The sequence below is a fragment of the Pristiophorus japonicus genome, chromosome 1 (genome assembly GCF_044704955.1).
Source record: "Pristiophorus japonicus isolate sPriJap1 chromosome 1, sPriJap1.hap1, whole genome shotgun sequence".
NCBI classification, from domain to species: Eukaryota; Metazoa; Chordata; class Chondrichthyes; family Pristiophoridae; genus Pristiophorus; species Pristiophorus japonicus.
The window spans coordinates 415,722,083-415,737,963 of NC_091977.1; the positions used below are offsets into that span (position 1 = coordinate 415,722,083).

At 47.2% G+C, this 15,881-nt stretch overlaps 1 protein-coding gene across 1 annotated transcript in view; it reads right to left on the reverse strand.

The window, feature by feature from the left end:
- LOC139267383 (lipoxygenase homology domain-containing protein 1-like) overlaps nucleotides 1–15,881 on the reverse strand; it is a 496,361-nt gene that overhangs the window by 105,173 nt on the left and 375,307 nt on the right. Inside the window, exon 34 of the mRNA XM_070885678.1 lies at nucleotides 7,565–7,643. Coding sequence (XP_070741779.1) covers nucleotides 7,565–7,643 — 79 coding nt within the window. The remainder of the gene's footprint in view (nucleotides 1–7,564; nucleotides 7,644–15,881) is intronic.

The window sequence follows — 15,881 nt, forward strand, 5'->3', positions numbered from 1 at the left end:
TTGGGGAAGAGTGACCATAATATGATGGAATTCTACATTAGAATGGAGAATGAAACAGTTAATTCAGAGACCATGGTCCAGAATTTAAAGAAGAGTAACTTTGAAGGTATGAGGCGTGAATTGGCTAGGATAGATTGGCGAATGATACTCAAGGGGTTGACAGTGGATGGGCAATGGCAGACATTTAGAGACCGCATGGATGAACTGCAACAATTGTACATCCCTGTCTGGCGTAAAAATAAAAAAGGGAAGGTGGCTCAACCGTGGCTATCAAGGGAAATCAGGGATAGTATTAAAGCCAAGGAAGTGGCATAAAATTGGCCACAAATAGCAGCGAACCCAGGGACTGAGAGAAATTTAGAACTCAGCAGAGGAGGATAAAAGGTTTGATTAGGGCAGGGAAAATAGAATACGAGAGGAAGCTTGCAGGGAACATTAAGACGGACTGCAAAAGTTTCGATAGATATGTAAAGAGAAAAAGGTTAGTAAAGACAAACGTAGGTCCCCTGCAGTCAGAATCAGGGGAAGTCATAATAGGGAACAAAGAAATGGCAGACCAATTGAACAAGTACTTTGGTTCGGTATTCACTAAGGAGGACACAAACAACCTTCCGGATTTAAAAGGGGTCAGAGGGTCTAGTAAGAAGGAGGAACTGAGGGAAATCTTTATTAGTCGGGAAATTGTGTTGGGGAAATTGATGGGATTGAAGGCCGATAAATCCCCAGGGCCTGATGGACTGCATCCCAGAGTACTTAAGGAGGTGGCCTTGGAAATAGCGGATGCATTGACAGTCATTTTCCAACATTCCATTGACTCTGGATCAGTTCCTATCGAGTGGAGGGTAGCCAATGTAACCCCACTTTTTAAAAAAGGAGGGAGAGAGAAAACAGGGAATTATAGACCGGTCAGCCTGACATCAGTAATGGGTAAAATGATGGAATCAATTATTAAGGATGTCATAGCAGCGCATTTGGAAAGAGGTGACATGATAGGTCCAAGTCAGCATGGATTTGTGAAAGGGAAATCATGCTTGACAAATCTTCTGGAATTTTTTGAGGACATGTCCAGTAGAGTGGACAAGGGAGAACCAGTTGATGTGGTGTATTTGGACTTTCAGAAGGCTTTCGACAAGGTCCCACACAAGAGATTAATGTGCAAAGTTAAAGCACATGGGATTGGGGGTAGTGTGCTGACGTGGATTGAGAACTGGTTGGCAGACAGAAAGCAAAGGGTAGGAGTAAATGGTACTTTTCAGAATGGCAGGCAGTAGTGGGGTACTGCAAGGTTCTGTGCTGGGCCCCAGCTGTTTACATTGTACATTAATGATTTAGACGAGGGGATTAAATGTAGTATCTCCAAATTTGCGGATCACACTAAGTTGGGTGGCAGTGTGAGCTGCGAGGAGGATGCTGTGAGGCTGCAGAGTGACTTGGATAGGTTAGGTGAGTGGGAAAATGCATGGCAGATGAAGTATAATGTGGATAAATGTGAGGTTATGCATTTTGATGGTAAAAACAGAGAGACAGACTATTATCTGAATGGTGACAGATTAGGAAAAGGGGAGGTGCAACGAGACCTGGGTGTCATGGTACATCAGTCATTGAAGGTTGGCATGCAGGTGCAGCAGGCGGTTAAGAAAGCAAATGGCATGTTGGCTTTCATAGCAAGGGGATTTGAGTACAGGGGCAGGGAGGTGTTACTACAGTTGTACAGGGCCTTGGTGAGGCCACACCTGGAGTATTGTGTACAGTTTTGGTCTCCAAACTTGAGGACGGACATTCTTGCTATTGAGGGAGTGCAGCGAAGGTTCACCAGACTGATTCCCGGGATGGCGGGACTGACATATGAGGAGAGACTGGATCAACTGGGCCTTTGTACAATGGAGTTTAGAAGGATGAGAGGGCATCTCATCGAAACTTGCAAGATTCTGACTGGACAGGATAGATGCAGGATGAATGTTCCCGATGATGGGAAGTCCAGAACCAGGGGACACAGTCTTAGGATAAGGGGTAGGCCATTTAGGACTGAGATGAGGAGAAACTTCTTTACTCAGAGAGTTGTTAACCTGTGGAATTCCCTACCGCAGAGAGTGTTGATGCCAGTTCATTGGATATATTTAAGAGGGAGTTGGATATGGCCATTACGGCTCAAGGGATCAAGGGGTATGGAGAGAAAGTAGGAAAGGGGTACTGAAGGAATGATCAGCCACGATCTTATTGAATGGTGGTGCAGGTTCGATGGGCCGAATGGCCTACTCCTGCACCTATTTTCTATATTTCTATGTTTCTAAAAGTATTCTTGTAACATACATTGTGAAATATCCAAGCCACAAGGACCATAGAAATGAGTAACATAATAATAGTTTTTCTCATATCTTTTGTAATGCACTAATAATGGTGTGAAGTCCTATTTATGTGGGTGGCTTTGAAGCTATTATGGAATTAGTAACATGATACTGATCATTAAGTAATAAATAACTGCAGGTACAGAATATACTGTTCCAAATAAATAGGAAGATCTTCCAGACATGGAAAATGTAAAACTAAGGTGAACCATATAAATACCATGGCCATCCGACCAGTTCAGAACCCGGGTATTCTGTCGAGTCACTCACCTCCTGACTTCCCAAAGCCTTCACATCACATACAAGGAGAATGATGGAATGCTCTATACTTGCTTGAATGGATGCAGCTGCAACAACACTCAAAAAGCTCAACATTATGCAGGACTAAGCAGTCCGTTTGATCAGCACCTCATTCACTAGCCTAAACATCTCATCATCATAGGCAGTCCCTCGAAATCGAGGAAGACTTTTTCTTCTCTAAAGGCGAGTTCTCAGGTGACTGTACAGTCCAATACAGGAATTACAGTCTCTGTCACAGGTGGGACAGACAGTCGTTGAAGGAAGGGATGGATGGGGAGTCTGGTTTGCCGCATGCTCCTTTCGCTGCCTGCACTTGTTTTCTGCATGCTCTCGGTGATAAGACTCGAGGTGTTCAGCACCCTCCCGGATGCACTTCCTCCACTTAAGGTGATCTTTGGCCAGGGACTCCCAGGTGTCGGTGGGGATGTTGCACTTTATCAAGGATGCTTTGAGAGTGTCCTTGAAGCAGTTCCGCTGCTCACCTGGGGCACGCTTGCCGTGTAGGAGTTCCAAGTAGAGCGTTGCTTTGGGAGTCTCTTGTCAGGCATGCGGACAATGTGGCCCACCCAATGGAGCTGATAGACTGTGGTCAGTGCTTCGATTCTGGGGATGTTGGCCTGATCCAGAACACTGACGTTGGTGCGTCTATCCTCCCAGTGGATTTGCAGGATCTTGTGGAGGCAGTTTTGGTGGTATTTCTCCAGTGCTACATCTACCCCCTCCACCACTGCAGGGTTTACTATCTACAGGATGCATTGGAGGAACTTACAAAGACTTCTTTGGCAGTAACTCCCAAACCTGCGACCTGTACTACCTAGACGCAACAGGTGCATGTGAACATCATCACCGACAAGTTCTCTCCAAGCCACACACCATCCTGCATATATCATTGTTCCTTCATCAGTACTGGGTCAATATCCTAGAACTCCTTGCCTCCACATGAAATGCAGCAGTTCAGGAAGAAGGCCCACGATCAGCAACTCAGGGCAAAGGGATGAGAATAAATGCCTGTGACGCTCACTTTCCGAGAATTAACTTTTAAAAATTTGGCGGATTTCTTTTAAAAAATGGTTAAAAAAATCAACTGCTGCAATTAGTATGAGTTTAACATGCATTGCTATGGCACAATTGAGGGAACTGCATTGGTAACTCGCCCGCACCACTATACCCAACCTGACAATGCCAAAAGTTGAATCATGTTATATTCACCAATCCTGAAGTCCCTCAGCTTAATGAGAACAAACATATAAATTAAATTAAAACAATGAAAATATTTAACCTGACAGTAATTTAATTGCTCATCACCAAGCAGGAAATTACAGTATAAGCATGGAGCCACATTTGGGTAGCATTTACAAACTATGTTTAAATTCAGGCATGGGTTTAATATGTTGGGCTAGAAATTCGTTAGGTTAGCGCCTACCATTAGCGCCTGGGGGGGGACGCTAATAGGGCGCAAAGGGGTTTGCGACCGGGTCGGCCAATGCAATGACGCCCACGAACTCCAATGCCGGTCTCGCGTTGGCGCTAACTCTTAGCACCTAGGACTCTAATGCTTCACAGATCGTAATGTCCGAAAGTGCACAGCGCCCTGTTATCGCCACGGATGTAAAATTGACTCTCGCCCCCTGCTGTATCGCCTCGTGCCAACAATGCCAGCAAGAGGAAGCGTTGTGAACGCAGCTGGCCGTTTCGGGAGCGGTAATTAAAGGGAATGGTTTCCAGCTAGCGCAACCTTTATTATTTACACCAGTCTGATGCCGATGCAAAGTTTTTCATATTCCACTGGTGCAAGATGTCCAGGCCTTCCACTTTGTGAGAGTGACTGGGGCTGTAATGGCAGTCGCACATTGCAACCGACAACTAGCTTGTGCAGCATCATTGGCCCTACCCTTTAAGCGAGAGAAGCAGCCTCTCATGCCGTTACCAATGCACTCAAAATTATTTAATGCTCTGCTGCTACCGCCCTGCTCTCGGACTTTAGCACCCTAAGAGAAGTGGTTAGCGCTTGATTAGCACTCCACTTCCCTCTTAGAGTGCTAAAATTGAATATCGCTGGAGGAGAGAATGATTAGCGCCTGGTGCTACTTTTTCAATATTTCAAAATTTAATGCCCCAACCAGAACGCTATAAATTTCTAGCCCAACGATGGATATAATGATAAAGCCAGTAGACTGAATCCAACTCTATGGGAGGGCTAAACCTTTTAACTTAAGCGATGTTTCAAATTTTGAATAGTTCTGTGATATACTAACCTAAGACCAAAATCTATTCTAATCTGGGATGTAGAGTCAGTACGCTGAGTTAATTAAAAAAAATCATTCGTAGTACTATTAAGTTTAATTTCCTCTGTGCACTGGCACTATTTAACACACTAGTTATTATTTTCATGTTAACTTCCTATCATTGCTGTTTTAGCACAGTCATTAATCCGTTTATTTTAAACACATTGGGCTAGAAATTCATCTACTTACCGACACTCCAAGCGCAATGAAATGGCGATAAAATGGTGGCCACCGCTCTTTCGCCAGCTCATCATTCTCTTAATGACTGTCTTGTGTGTACCTTTGCCTATCCTCCTGATGTCACGCAGTGCTACCCTAGTGGCTGCAGCAAGGCTTGTGGAAGACTTTCAGTGGGGAACACTGCAGGCTAGTGGCTGGGAGTGTCAAATCAATCTTCTTCTGTTCTTGTTCTTCTTCATTCTCCTCTCCCTATTCTTGGTCACCCACTGGTTAAGCAGGCTGCATTCCTTGGGTGTGAAATGGTCAGAGCCATAAAAGGAGCGCCGTGGAAGCCTCGGGAGCAGTGTGGAGGCATACTACTCCAGGGTGCAGGAGGGCAACGGCAGCGAAGAGTGACATCATCAAGATCCAGGTCGGTGATTGGAGCATGGGCAGATACAGCAGGACCGGCGAGATTGGGGCGAAGGAGCAGCGAGAGACTGTAGAGGGATGTGATCGGGGCCCAGGGGAGATGTGAGTTCGGGGCCAGGGACTCAGGGGCAGCAGGGGCCAGCCCACACTGCGACATGTGTGCGCACTAGGTCCGTGCAGCAGAGCTGGTCTCCAGTCGTCTTGGGTAATCCTTGCCACTGGATCAAGCTCTGTCAAGCCCATGTTAGGGTGCAACAGCCACCACACATTAAAAAAATCCCAGCACAGGCATCTTCCACTCTTGAGAATGTAGTTCGGGTCTTTCATTGAAACACCTGTGAACTCATCCTTTTTTGACGTGGAAGCAAGTCATCCTCGTTTCGAGGGACCGCCTATGATGATGATGATGGAAATGAGGAAGACACAAGTTGTGTTGATGGGAGGACGGGAAAGTAAGAGGTGCATGCCAGAAGGAGGATAACATATGAGGATACAAGCATCTTGTGGCCGCTGGCCAAGAATGGCTTGCATCGTCACCGCCAAGGGGGTGAGGTGAGGCTAGGAACGGGCGATCTGCCTTGCGATTGGTGCAGATTGTTGGTAGGTGAGTGACTGGGGGTCATGCATTGAGCAATGTGTTACGCTAGTGTTGCACTTGGTAAGAGATGGCTTTTGAAGATGCACTCACTGACCTTGACCAGTGATCTGAGATCATGAAGCTTCTTTGGGCACTGGAGCTAGGTGGTGGGGGCGAGACTGCTGGCAGTGACAGCCTCGATGATTAACTCCCACATCCTTCTTTCTGGAAGGCCGCTTGGCCCTTCTGGGTATAGGGCCTGTCTTGCAGTGTTGACCCCCTGTGCAAATCTGGAGTGTTAGTGCTGAGGCAGTTTTCCCATGTGTTGAGATTAGGAAGGTAACATTCACATTTGGGATCTTTTTAATATTAAATATTTTTTTATGGCAGAAAGGGCTGAAAACTGCATTGTTTCACTTCATTTTAATTTGTATTGCTTCAGTGTGCATGGCCCCTTTCATTCTCAGACCTCTCCATTACCCACAATTCCTTGTGAGCTCCACAGCCTCAATTCCAGAGGAAGCTGCAGTGCTGCAATGCTGCATCTGGACAGAGACTTCATCCCAGATCCCTCCAGCAACTCCACCAGGACGGCGTTGCGTGGAAGATAAGCAGTGTGTCACCAATCTTCATGCTCCCCAGAACAATTTTGTTCCGTTAGCGTTGTGGTCATTTTCAGCGGCCATTAGGAAGGAAGTCTTGCTACAATTATACAGGGCCTTGGTAAGCCCACATCTGGAGTACTATGCACAGATTTGGTCCCCTTACCTAAGGAAGGATATACTTGCCTTGGAGGCGGTGCAATGAAGATTCACTAGATTGATTCCTGGGATAAGAGGGCTGTCCTATGATGAGAGATTGTGTGAAGTTTAGCAGAATGAGAGGCGATCTCATTGAAACATTCAAGATTCTGTAGGGGATTGTCAGAGTAGACGATGAGAGGTTGTTTTCCCTGGCTGGGGTGTCTAGAACTAGGGAGCAGTCTCAGGATAAGGGGTAGGCCACTTCAGACAGAGATGAGGAGGAATTTCTTCACTCAAAGGATTGTGAATCTTTGGAATTCTCTGCCCCAGAGGGTTGCGGATGCTGAGCCTATAAATATATTCAAGGCTGAGATAGATATATTTTTGGAATCTGGCGGAATCAAGGGATATGGGGATCAGGCAGGAAAGTGGAGTTGAGGTCGATGATCAGCCATGATCTTATTGAATGGCGGAACAGACTTGAAGGGCCGTAGAGCCTACTCCTGCTCCTATTATATTCTTATGATCTTATTAACTCCAGTTGCTGGTGCCATGGTGTCATTACTCCCTAATGTAGCATGAATGCCTAAACCGTCAGTTACTTGATAGCAGTAAGCCAGCATAAAAATTACCATTCGGAATAGTCTCATCACTATTGCTCCTGTGACATTCTCTTGTATGATAACCAAGAGTTCAAATATAGGTACATTGATTATATTATACCTGCTTTCATACCATCATGGCCAATTATAATCTTTTTAATTATTCCAACAGAAACTGCCTCAATGATGAAGGTGTCCATCTGTGAGATATAAAAATTATTTGCATTAGTTGTAATATAATTATTAAAAAATAAGTTGAAACTATGAATTCCAGCTGATGGCGATAAACCATCCAATACATTGTGAGCCTGCTGGTCTATCAAATGCGCCGTTGTCTCTGCTGGGAAATGTAATGTAGTGAATTTTCATGTACTGATATTAGTACAGTTCTAAACAGTTTATGACTTGTAAAAATCCTGTCATAATGATAAAGTGCTAATAGCACTCAATTTCCTACAGTAAGCTCCTTGCATAAATATTCAGAGCACTAGGTGCAGATTTGGATTGAGCGAGAGAACACGGCAGTGGTGGGAATGGTAAATTTGGTGCAAATGAAGTTTAAAGGAATGGCAAGATGAAAGAGAAATGTCATTTATTGGGGAATAACATTTCTGAAGATAGGCAAAGGACAAATTTGTGAAGTGCTGATAGTCATCAGGAGAGTATCACTGAATGTTGGGTAGGTCATATTAGATTAGAACAAGCTAATGTACTACCGATATTCAAAAAAGGTGATAAATATAACTCAGAAAGTACAAACAACTCTACCATCAGTAACAGTTAACAAGCAATAGATTTCCATGGCAGGGGACAACTTGAGAATTATTTGCATAATAATAATCTACTAAGTAGCAGGCAATATGGTTTCAGAAGGGGAAACTCCTGCCTAACTAGCCTCATGACTTTTTTGAGGAGGTAGCCCATAATCAGTAGATTCAATAGGACCTGCTAAACAACTCGACGTTAGGGCTCAATTTTCCCCAGTTATTTGTGCTGTTTTTTTTTTGGAGCAGGCTGCTCTTTTTGGTCTAAGTTGAAAAACCAGTTTCCCCAATCAATTTGCACCAGTGTAACTCAGTTAGTTACGATTTTCTTAGGTCAGTTTTTATTTTCAGCCAAAGGGGGCATAACCAGCCACCTACGCCAATTAGGGAAGTTTGACCAGCTGAGAGTTACTCCAGTTCTGCTTAGGACAGCGTATGTGGCCTCTGCTGAAAAACCTTCCCTAGAGTTAAGGAAATCGGCGCAGGTAAGGAAATCGGTACAGCAGATGCCCAGACACACTAAAAGAATTGAAAAACACATAGCAGCAACTTACCTCCAACCCCGCCCGAAGGCTGTCCGGTCCCATTCTCGGTCCCCGGTTCACAGAGAGAGAGAGAGAGAGAGAGAGAGAGTGAGAGAGAGAAAGAAAGAAAGAACCAGGGACCGAGAATGGGAACGGACAGCCTGTGTGGCAGCCCGATCTTTTTGGCGCAGATCAAGGCTCCACCCCCAAAACTAATATATTTCCAAGTCAGGATGGTGTGTGACTTGGAGGGGAAATTGCAGGTGATGGTGTTCCCATGCGTCTGCTACCCTTGTCCTTATAGGTGGTAGAGGTCACAGGTTTGGGAGGTACTGAGGAAAAAGCCTTGGCGAACTGCTGCAGTACATCTTGTAGATGGTACACACTGCAGCCACGGTACGCCGATGGTGGAGGGAGTGATGGTTTAAGGTGGTGGATGGGGTGCCAATCAAGTGGGCTGCTTTGTCCTGGATGGTGTCGAGCTTCTTGAGTGTTGTTGGAGCTGCACTCATCCAGGAAAGTGGAGAGTATTCCATCAGAGTCCTGACTTGTGCCTTGTGGAAAGGCTTTGGGAAGTTAGGAGGTGAGACACTCGCCGCAGAACACCCTGCTCTTGTTGCCACAATATTAATATGGCTGGTCCAGTTACGTAACATCCAGGATTTTGATGGTGAGGGATTCGGCGATGGTAATACCACTAAATGTCAAGAGGCGGTAGTTAGACTCTTGCTTGTTGGAGATGGTCATTGCCTGGCACTTGTGTGGCGTGAATGTTACTTGCCACTTATCAATGCAAGCCTGAATGTCGTCCAGGTCTTGCTGCATGCGGGTATGGACTGCTTCATTATCCTAGGAGTTGCGAATGGCAATGAACACTATGCAGTCATCAGTGAACATCCCCACTTCTGACCTTATGATGAATGGAAGGTCATTGATGGAGCAGCTGAAGATGGTTGGGCGAGGACACTGCCATGAGGAACTCCTGCAGTGATGTCCTGGGGCTGGAATGATTGACCTCCAATAGCCAGAACCATCTTTGTTTCTGCTAGGTATGACTCCAGCCAGTGGAGAGTTTCCCCCCTGATTCCTATTGACTTCAACTTTACTAGGGCCACACTCGGTCAAATGCTGCCTTGATGTCAAGGGCAGTCACTCTCAACTCACCTCTGGAATTCAGCTCTTTTGTCCATGTTTGGACCAAGGCTGTAATGAGGTCTGGAGCCAATAGGTATTGGCGGAACCTAAACTGAGCATCGGTGAGCAGGTTATTGGTGAATAAGTGCTGCTTGATAGCACTGTCGACGACATTTTACATCACTTTGCTAATATTTGAGAGTAGATGGAGCGGTAATTGGCTGGATTGGATTTGACCAGTTTTTGTAGATAGGACGTAGCTGGGCAGTTTGCCACATTCTTGAGTAGATGCCAGTGCTGTAGCTGTACTGGAACAACTTGGCTAGAGGCACGGCTAGTTTGGAAGCACAAGTCTTCAGCACGACAGCCGGGATGTTGTCAGGTTCCACAACCTTTGCTGTATCCAGTGTGCTCAGCCATTTCTTAGTATCATGTGGAGTGAAATGAATTGACTGAAGACTGGCTTCTGTGATGGTGGGGACATCAGGAGGAGGTCGATATGGATCATCCACTTGGCACTTCTGGCCGAAGATGGTTGCAAACGCTTTGGCCTAGTCTTTTGCACTCATGTGCTGGGCTCCGGCATCATGGAGGATGGGGATATTCATGGAGCCGCATCCTCCCATTAGTTGTTTAATTGTCCACCACCATTCACAACTAGGATTGAATAGCTTTGATCTGATCCATTGATTGTGAGATCGCTTAGCCTTGTCTATAGCCTGCTGCTTCCGCTTTTTAGCATGCCTGTAGTACTGTGTTGCATCTTCCCCTGGTTGGCACCTCATTTTTAGGTATGCCTGGTGCTGCTCCTGGCATGCTCTTCTGCACTCTTCATTGAACCAGGATTGGTCCCCTGGCTTGATGGTAATGGTAGAGTGAGGAACATGCCGTACCATGAGGTTACAGATTGTAGTGGAGTACAATTCTGCTGCTGCTAATGGCTCACAGTACCTCGTGGATGCCCAGTTTTCAACTGCTAGATCTCTTCTGAATTTATCCCATTTAGGATGGTGGTAGTGCCACATAACACAATGGAGGGTGTCTTCAGTGTGAAGACGAGACAGCAAAAGGATAGTGAGGTGATCTCTACTACCAATGCTGTCATGGACAGATGCATCTGAGACAAGTAGATTGGTGAGGACGAGGTCAATTAGATTTTTCCCTTGTGTTGGTTCTCTCACCACCTGCTGCAGGTCGAGTCTTGCAGCTATGTCGTTCAGGACACGGCCAACTTGGTCAGTAGCGGTATTTTTGAGCCACTCTTGGTGATGGACTTTGAGATCCCCCACCCAGAATACATTCTGTGCCCTTGCTACCCTCAGTGCTTCTTCCAAGTGGTGTTCAACATGGAAGAGTATTGATTCATCAGCTGAGGGAGGGCGGTAATTGGTAACTGTCATGTATTTAACTGTCATTGTAACCCATGTATAAACTGACCTAAGTTGTACACTGTGAGAACATTGAGCACTAGGTGGTGAACTTGTGGGAGACACTCCTAACCTGGACTTTCAGGTATAAAAGGGGGAGCTCCACCCACCTTCATCATTTCAGTGCTGGAATAAAAGTTGCTGGTCACAGAGTGACCTTCTCTCAAGTATGGCCCTCGTGTGCATTTGTACTGTATAGTAAGGACATATCATTGGCGACGAGAAACTGGGATTTAAACCAAGCGAGCATGGCCACTAGCAGCACAGATGAGAGGTACTGTGTTGGTGATGATTGGGACGACTTTATTGAGAGACTACAGCAAAGCTTCGTCACTAAGGAATGGCTGGGACAGGATTCGGCCGACAAACACAGGGCTCGTCTCCTGACGGTTTGTGGGTCCAGGACGTACTCCCTGATGAAGGACCTTCTAGCGCCAGAGAAGCCGGCAGACAAGACTTTTGAAGAGCTCAGTAAGTTGATCGGGGAACACTTTAAACCGGCGAGCAGCATGCACATGGCGAGACACCGGTTTTATACACACCGGCGGCGAGAAGGGCAACGCGTTCCAGACTTCGTGGCAGACCTCCGGCGCCTGGCGAGCCTATGTAAGTTCCCAGATGCATGCAGAGTGGAGATACTGCAAGACTTTTTTATTGAGGGCATCGGGCACGCTGGGGTTTTCAGGAAACTGATTGAGACCAAAGACTTGACCTATGAAACAGCGGCTTTGATGGCCCAGACATTTATCTCAGGGAGGAAGAGACCAGAATGATGTTTGACTGCAGCATATGGACAGGGAGTCAACATTGTTAACGCGGCACACAGTTCCTCAGGCAGACAAGGGCAATCGGACATGCCCTAGCATGTAGTCGAATCCAAAGGGGGAATTCAACAGAGGCAATGGCTAGCTGAACGGCGACTTACGCCATCGCAAGGGACAATGCGGCCAGTAATGGAGCCATCAACACCTGTTAATGGTGCGCTTAAAAACAGTTACACAGACAGTCAGAGATGATCGACTGGTCATGGGCCTTTTGTTTCCAACAACGGCTCATGTTGGAGGTGAGGAGGCAAACACACAGCCAGAGCTTGCAGGTATCAGCAATACACCTGCAGAAATTGCAACGTCAGCGGTCACTTGGCGCATATGTGCAGGAAGCCTGCAGCCAGGTTGATGTACGAGGAGGATGGGGACGATGTAAGCCCTACGGGGCCAAATGGACACTGGGGGAAATCGCTGGAAGCTGAAGTTCAGCGAGTTCGTGTGGAGCACATATACAGTTCATATACCAGGACGCCACCGATAATGATGAAAGTGCTCCTCAATGGCATCCCAGTATCAATGGAGCTAGACACAGGGGCCAGCCAGTCCCTGATGAGTATCAAACAGTTCGACTAGTTGTGGGCTACGGACATATACAAAGAAGATCATTCCGGTGCTAGGCAACGTCACGGTAGTCGTGACCAACAAAGATTCGGAGAACAGGTTGCCACTCTGGATTGTTCCGGGGGACGGTCCTGCACTACTGGGGAGGAGTTGGCTGGCTGTCATGAACTGGAAATGGGGCGATGTCAATGCAATTTCTTCTGTGGAGCGAATATCATGCTCACAGGTCCTGGACAAATTTGACTCACTATTTCAGCCCGGCATTGGCACTTTCATGGGGACCAAGGGAGTGATTCACAAAAACCCGGACGCCAGGCCAGTACACCAGAAGGCCAGAGCGGTGCTGTACGTGATGCAGGAAAATATAGAAGGCGAAATGGACCGCCTGCTGAGGGAAGGCATCATCTCGCCAGTCGAATTCAGTGATTGGGCGAGCCCGATTGTGTTGGTGCTCAAGGCGGATGGATCGGTCAGGATATGTGGTGATTACAAGGCCACCATCAATCGGGTGTCACTCCAAGACCAGTACCCGCCACCGAGAGCGGAGGATCTCTTTGCGACGCTATCTGGTGGCAAACTTCTTTCAAAATTGGACCTAACCTCAGCTTACATGACCCAGGAGCTGGCGAGTGAGTTGAAGAAGCTGACCACCATCACGACACACAAGGGGTTGTTTGAGTACAACAGCTGTCCGTTTGGGATTCGCTCAGCCGCCGTGATCTTTCAACGCAATATAGAAAGCCTGCTCAAGTCGATTCCAAGGACAGTAGTTTTTCAAGACGACATCCTCATCATGGGTTGTGATACCGAAGAACACCTCCACAACCTGGAGGAGGTGCTACGCAGACTGGACCGGGTAGGTCTGCGACTGAAAAAGGCGAAGTGCGTCTTCCTAGCTCCAGAGGTAGAATTCCTGGGAATGAGGGTAGCAGCAGACGGAATCAGACCTACTGCATCCAAAACAGAGGAGATCCAGAGAGCACCCAGACCCCGCAACACGATAGAGCTGCGTTCGTTCCTTGGGCTTCTGAACTATTTTGGTAACTTTCTTCCCAAATTGAGCACGCTGTTAGAGCCGCTACACGTGCTCCTACGCAAAGGTCGTGAATGGGTCTGGGGGGACAGCCAGGAAAGGTCTTTTGATAGAGCACGAAATTTGTTATGCTCCAACACTCTGTTAACGCTATATGACCCATGTAAGAAACTTGTTTTAATGTGCGACGCGTCGTCCTATGGGGTTGGGTGTGTGTTGCAGCATGTTAATGCCAAGGGTCAGTTACAGCCGGTAGCTTATGCCTCCAGAAGTCTGTCCCAGGCAGAACGGGGCTATGGGATGATAGAAAAGGATGCGCTTGCGTGTGTATATGCTGTAAAAAAAAATGCACCAGTACATGTTCGGCAGAAAATTTGAGCTGGAGACAGATCACAAACCCCTAACATCCCTTTTGGCCAACAACAAGGCCATAAATGCAAATGCATCGGCCCGCATACAGAGGTGGGCATTTACGTTAGCCGCCTATGAGTATACAATTCAGCACAGACCAGGCACTGAAAACTGCGCCGATGCACTCAGCAGGCTCCCACTAGCCACCACCGAGGGGGCAACCGAGCATGCTGCTGAGATGGTCATGGCTATGGAAGCTTTCAAAAGCGAAGGCTCACCCGTGACAGCCCATCAGATCAAAGTCTGGACAAATAGAGATCCGCTACTTTAGTCAAGAAATGTGTCCTTAATGGGGATTGGGCAGCCACATACGGGGCATGCCCTGAGGAATTCAAACCATTTCACATGCGCAAGGATGAACTCTCGATTCAAGCCGATTGCCTACTATGGGGAAACCGAGTAGTCATGCCCCAGATGGGCAGAAAGATGTTCATCAGTGAACTCCACAATGAGCACCCGGGCATTGTCATGATAAAGGCAATTGCCAGGTCACACGTTTGGTGGCCAGGGATAGATGTAGACCTGGAACTTTGTGTTCGCAGGTGCAACACGTGTGCCCAGCTGGGCAATGCGCCCAGGGAAGCCCCCTTAGCCCCTGGTCCTGGCCCGCCAAACCATGGTCACGCATCGATGTGGACTACACAGGTCCTTTCATGGGAAAAATGATTTTGGTTGTAGTAGACGCCTACTCCAAATGGATCGAGTGTGACATTCTCTTTCAAGCACATCCTCGGCCACGGTAGAAAGTCTACGGGCAATGTTCGCAGCCCATGGTCTACCTGACGTCTTGGTCAGTGACAATGGCCCGTGCTTTACAAGCATTGAATTCCAGGACTTCATGGCAGGAAATGGTATCAACCATGTCAGAACGGCACCGTTCAAGCCGGCCTCAAACGGCCAGGCGGAACGGCAGTGCAGATAATCAAACAGGGGATGCTCAGAATCCAAGGGGGTTCCCTATAAAGCCTCTTATCACGCCTCCTGATGGCCAATAGATCCCGACCACACTCGCTCACAGGGGTCCTACCCGCAGAGCTGCTAATGAAAAGGACGCTCAAAACCAGGTTATCCCTTATACACCCCACCATGAAAGAAATTGTTGAGAGTAGGCGCCAGTCACAATGTGATTACCACGACGGGAATGCGAGGGCGCGATGTATTGATGTCAATGACGCTGTCTTTGTTCTCAACTACACTGCAGGCCCTAAATGGCTCGCAGGCACTGTGATTGCCAAAGAGGGGAATAGGATTCTGGTGGTTAAACTTACCAGTGGACAAATCTGCTGCAAGCATGTGGATCAAACAAAAAGGAGGTTCATCAACCCCATAGAAGAAGCAGAGGAAGAACACGATGTAGAGTTCACTCCTCCACAGGTGGCCGAACACCGGAACCAAGTGGAGGAGAGCCCAGTCACTGTGGGTAGTCCGGACAGGTCTGAGGCACCGCAAACAGCAGACACTCATGCCAGCGCCCAACAATCGGAGCCCCAATTCAGGTGCTCTGTAAGGGAGCGTAAACCACCAGAGAGACTTAACCTGTGATCCCAACAAGACTTTGGGGGGGAGGTGATGTCATGTATTTAACTGTCATTGTAACCCATGTATACACTGACCTAAGTTGTATACTGTGAGAACATTGAACACTCGGTGATGAACTTGTGGGAGACTCTCCTAACCTGGTTTTTCAGGTATAAAAGGGGAAGCTCCACCCACCTTCATCACTTCAGTGCTGGAATAAAAGTTGCTGGTCACAGAGT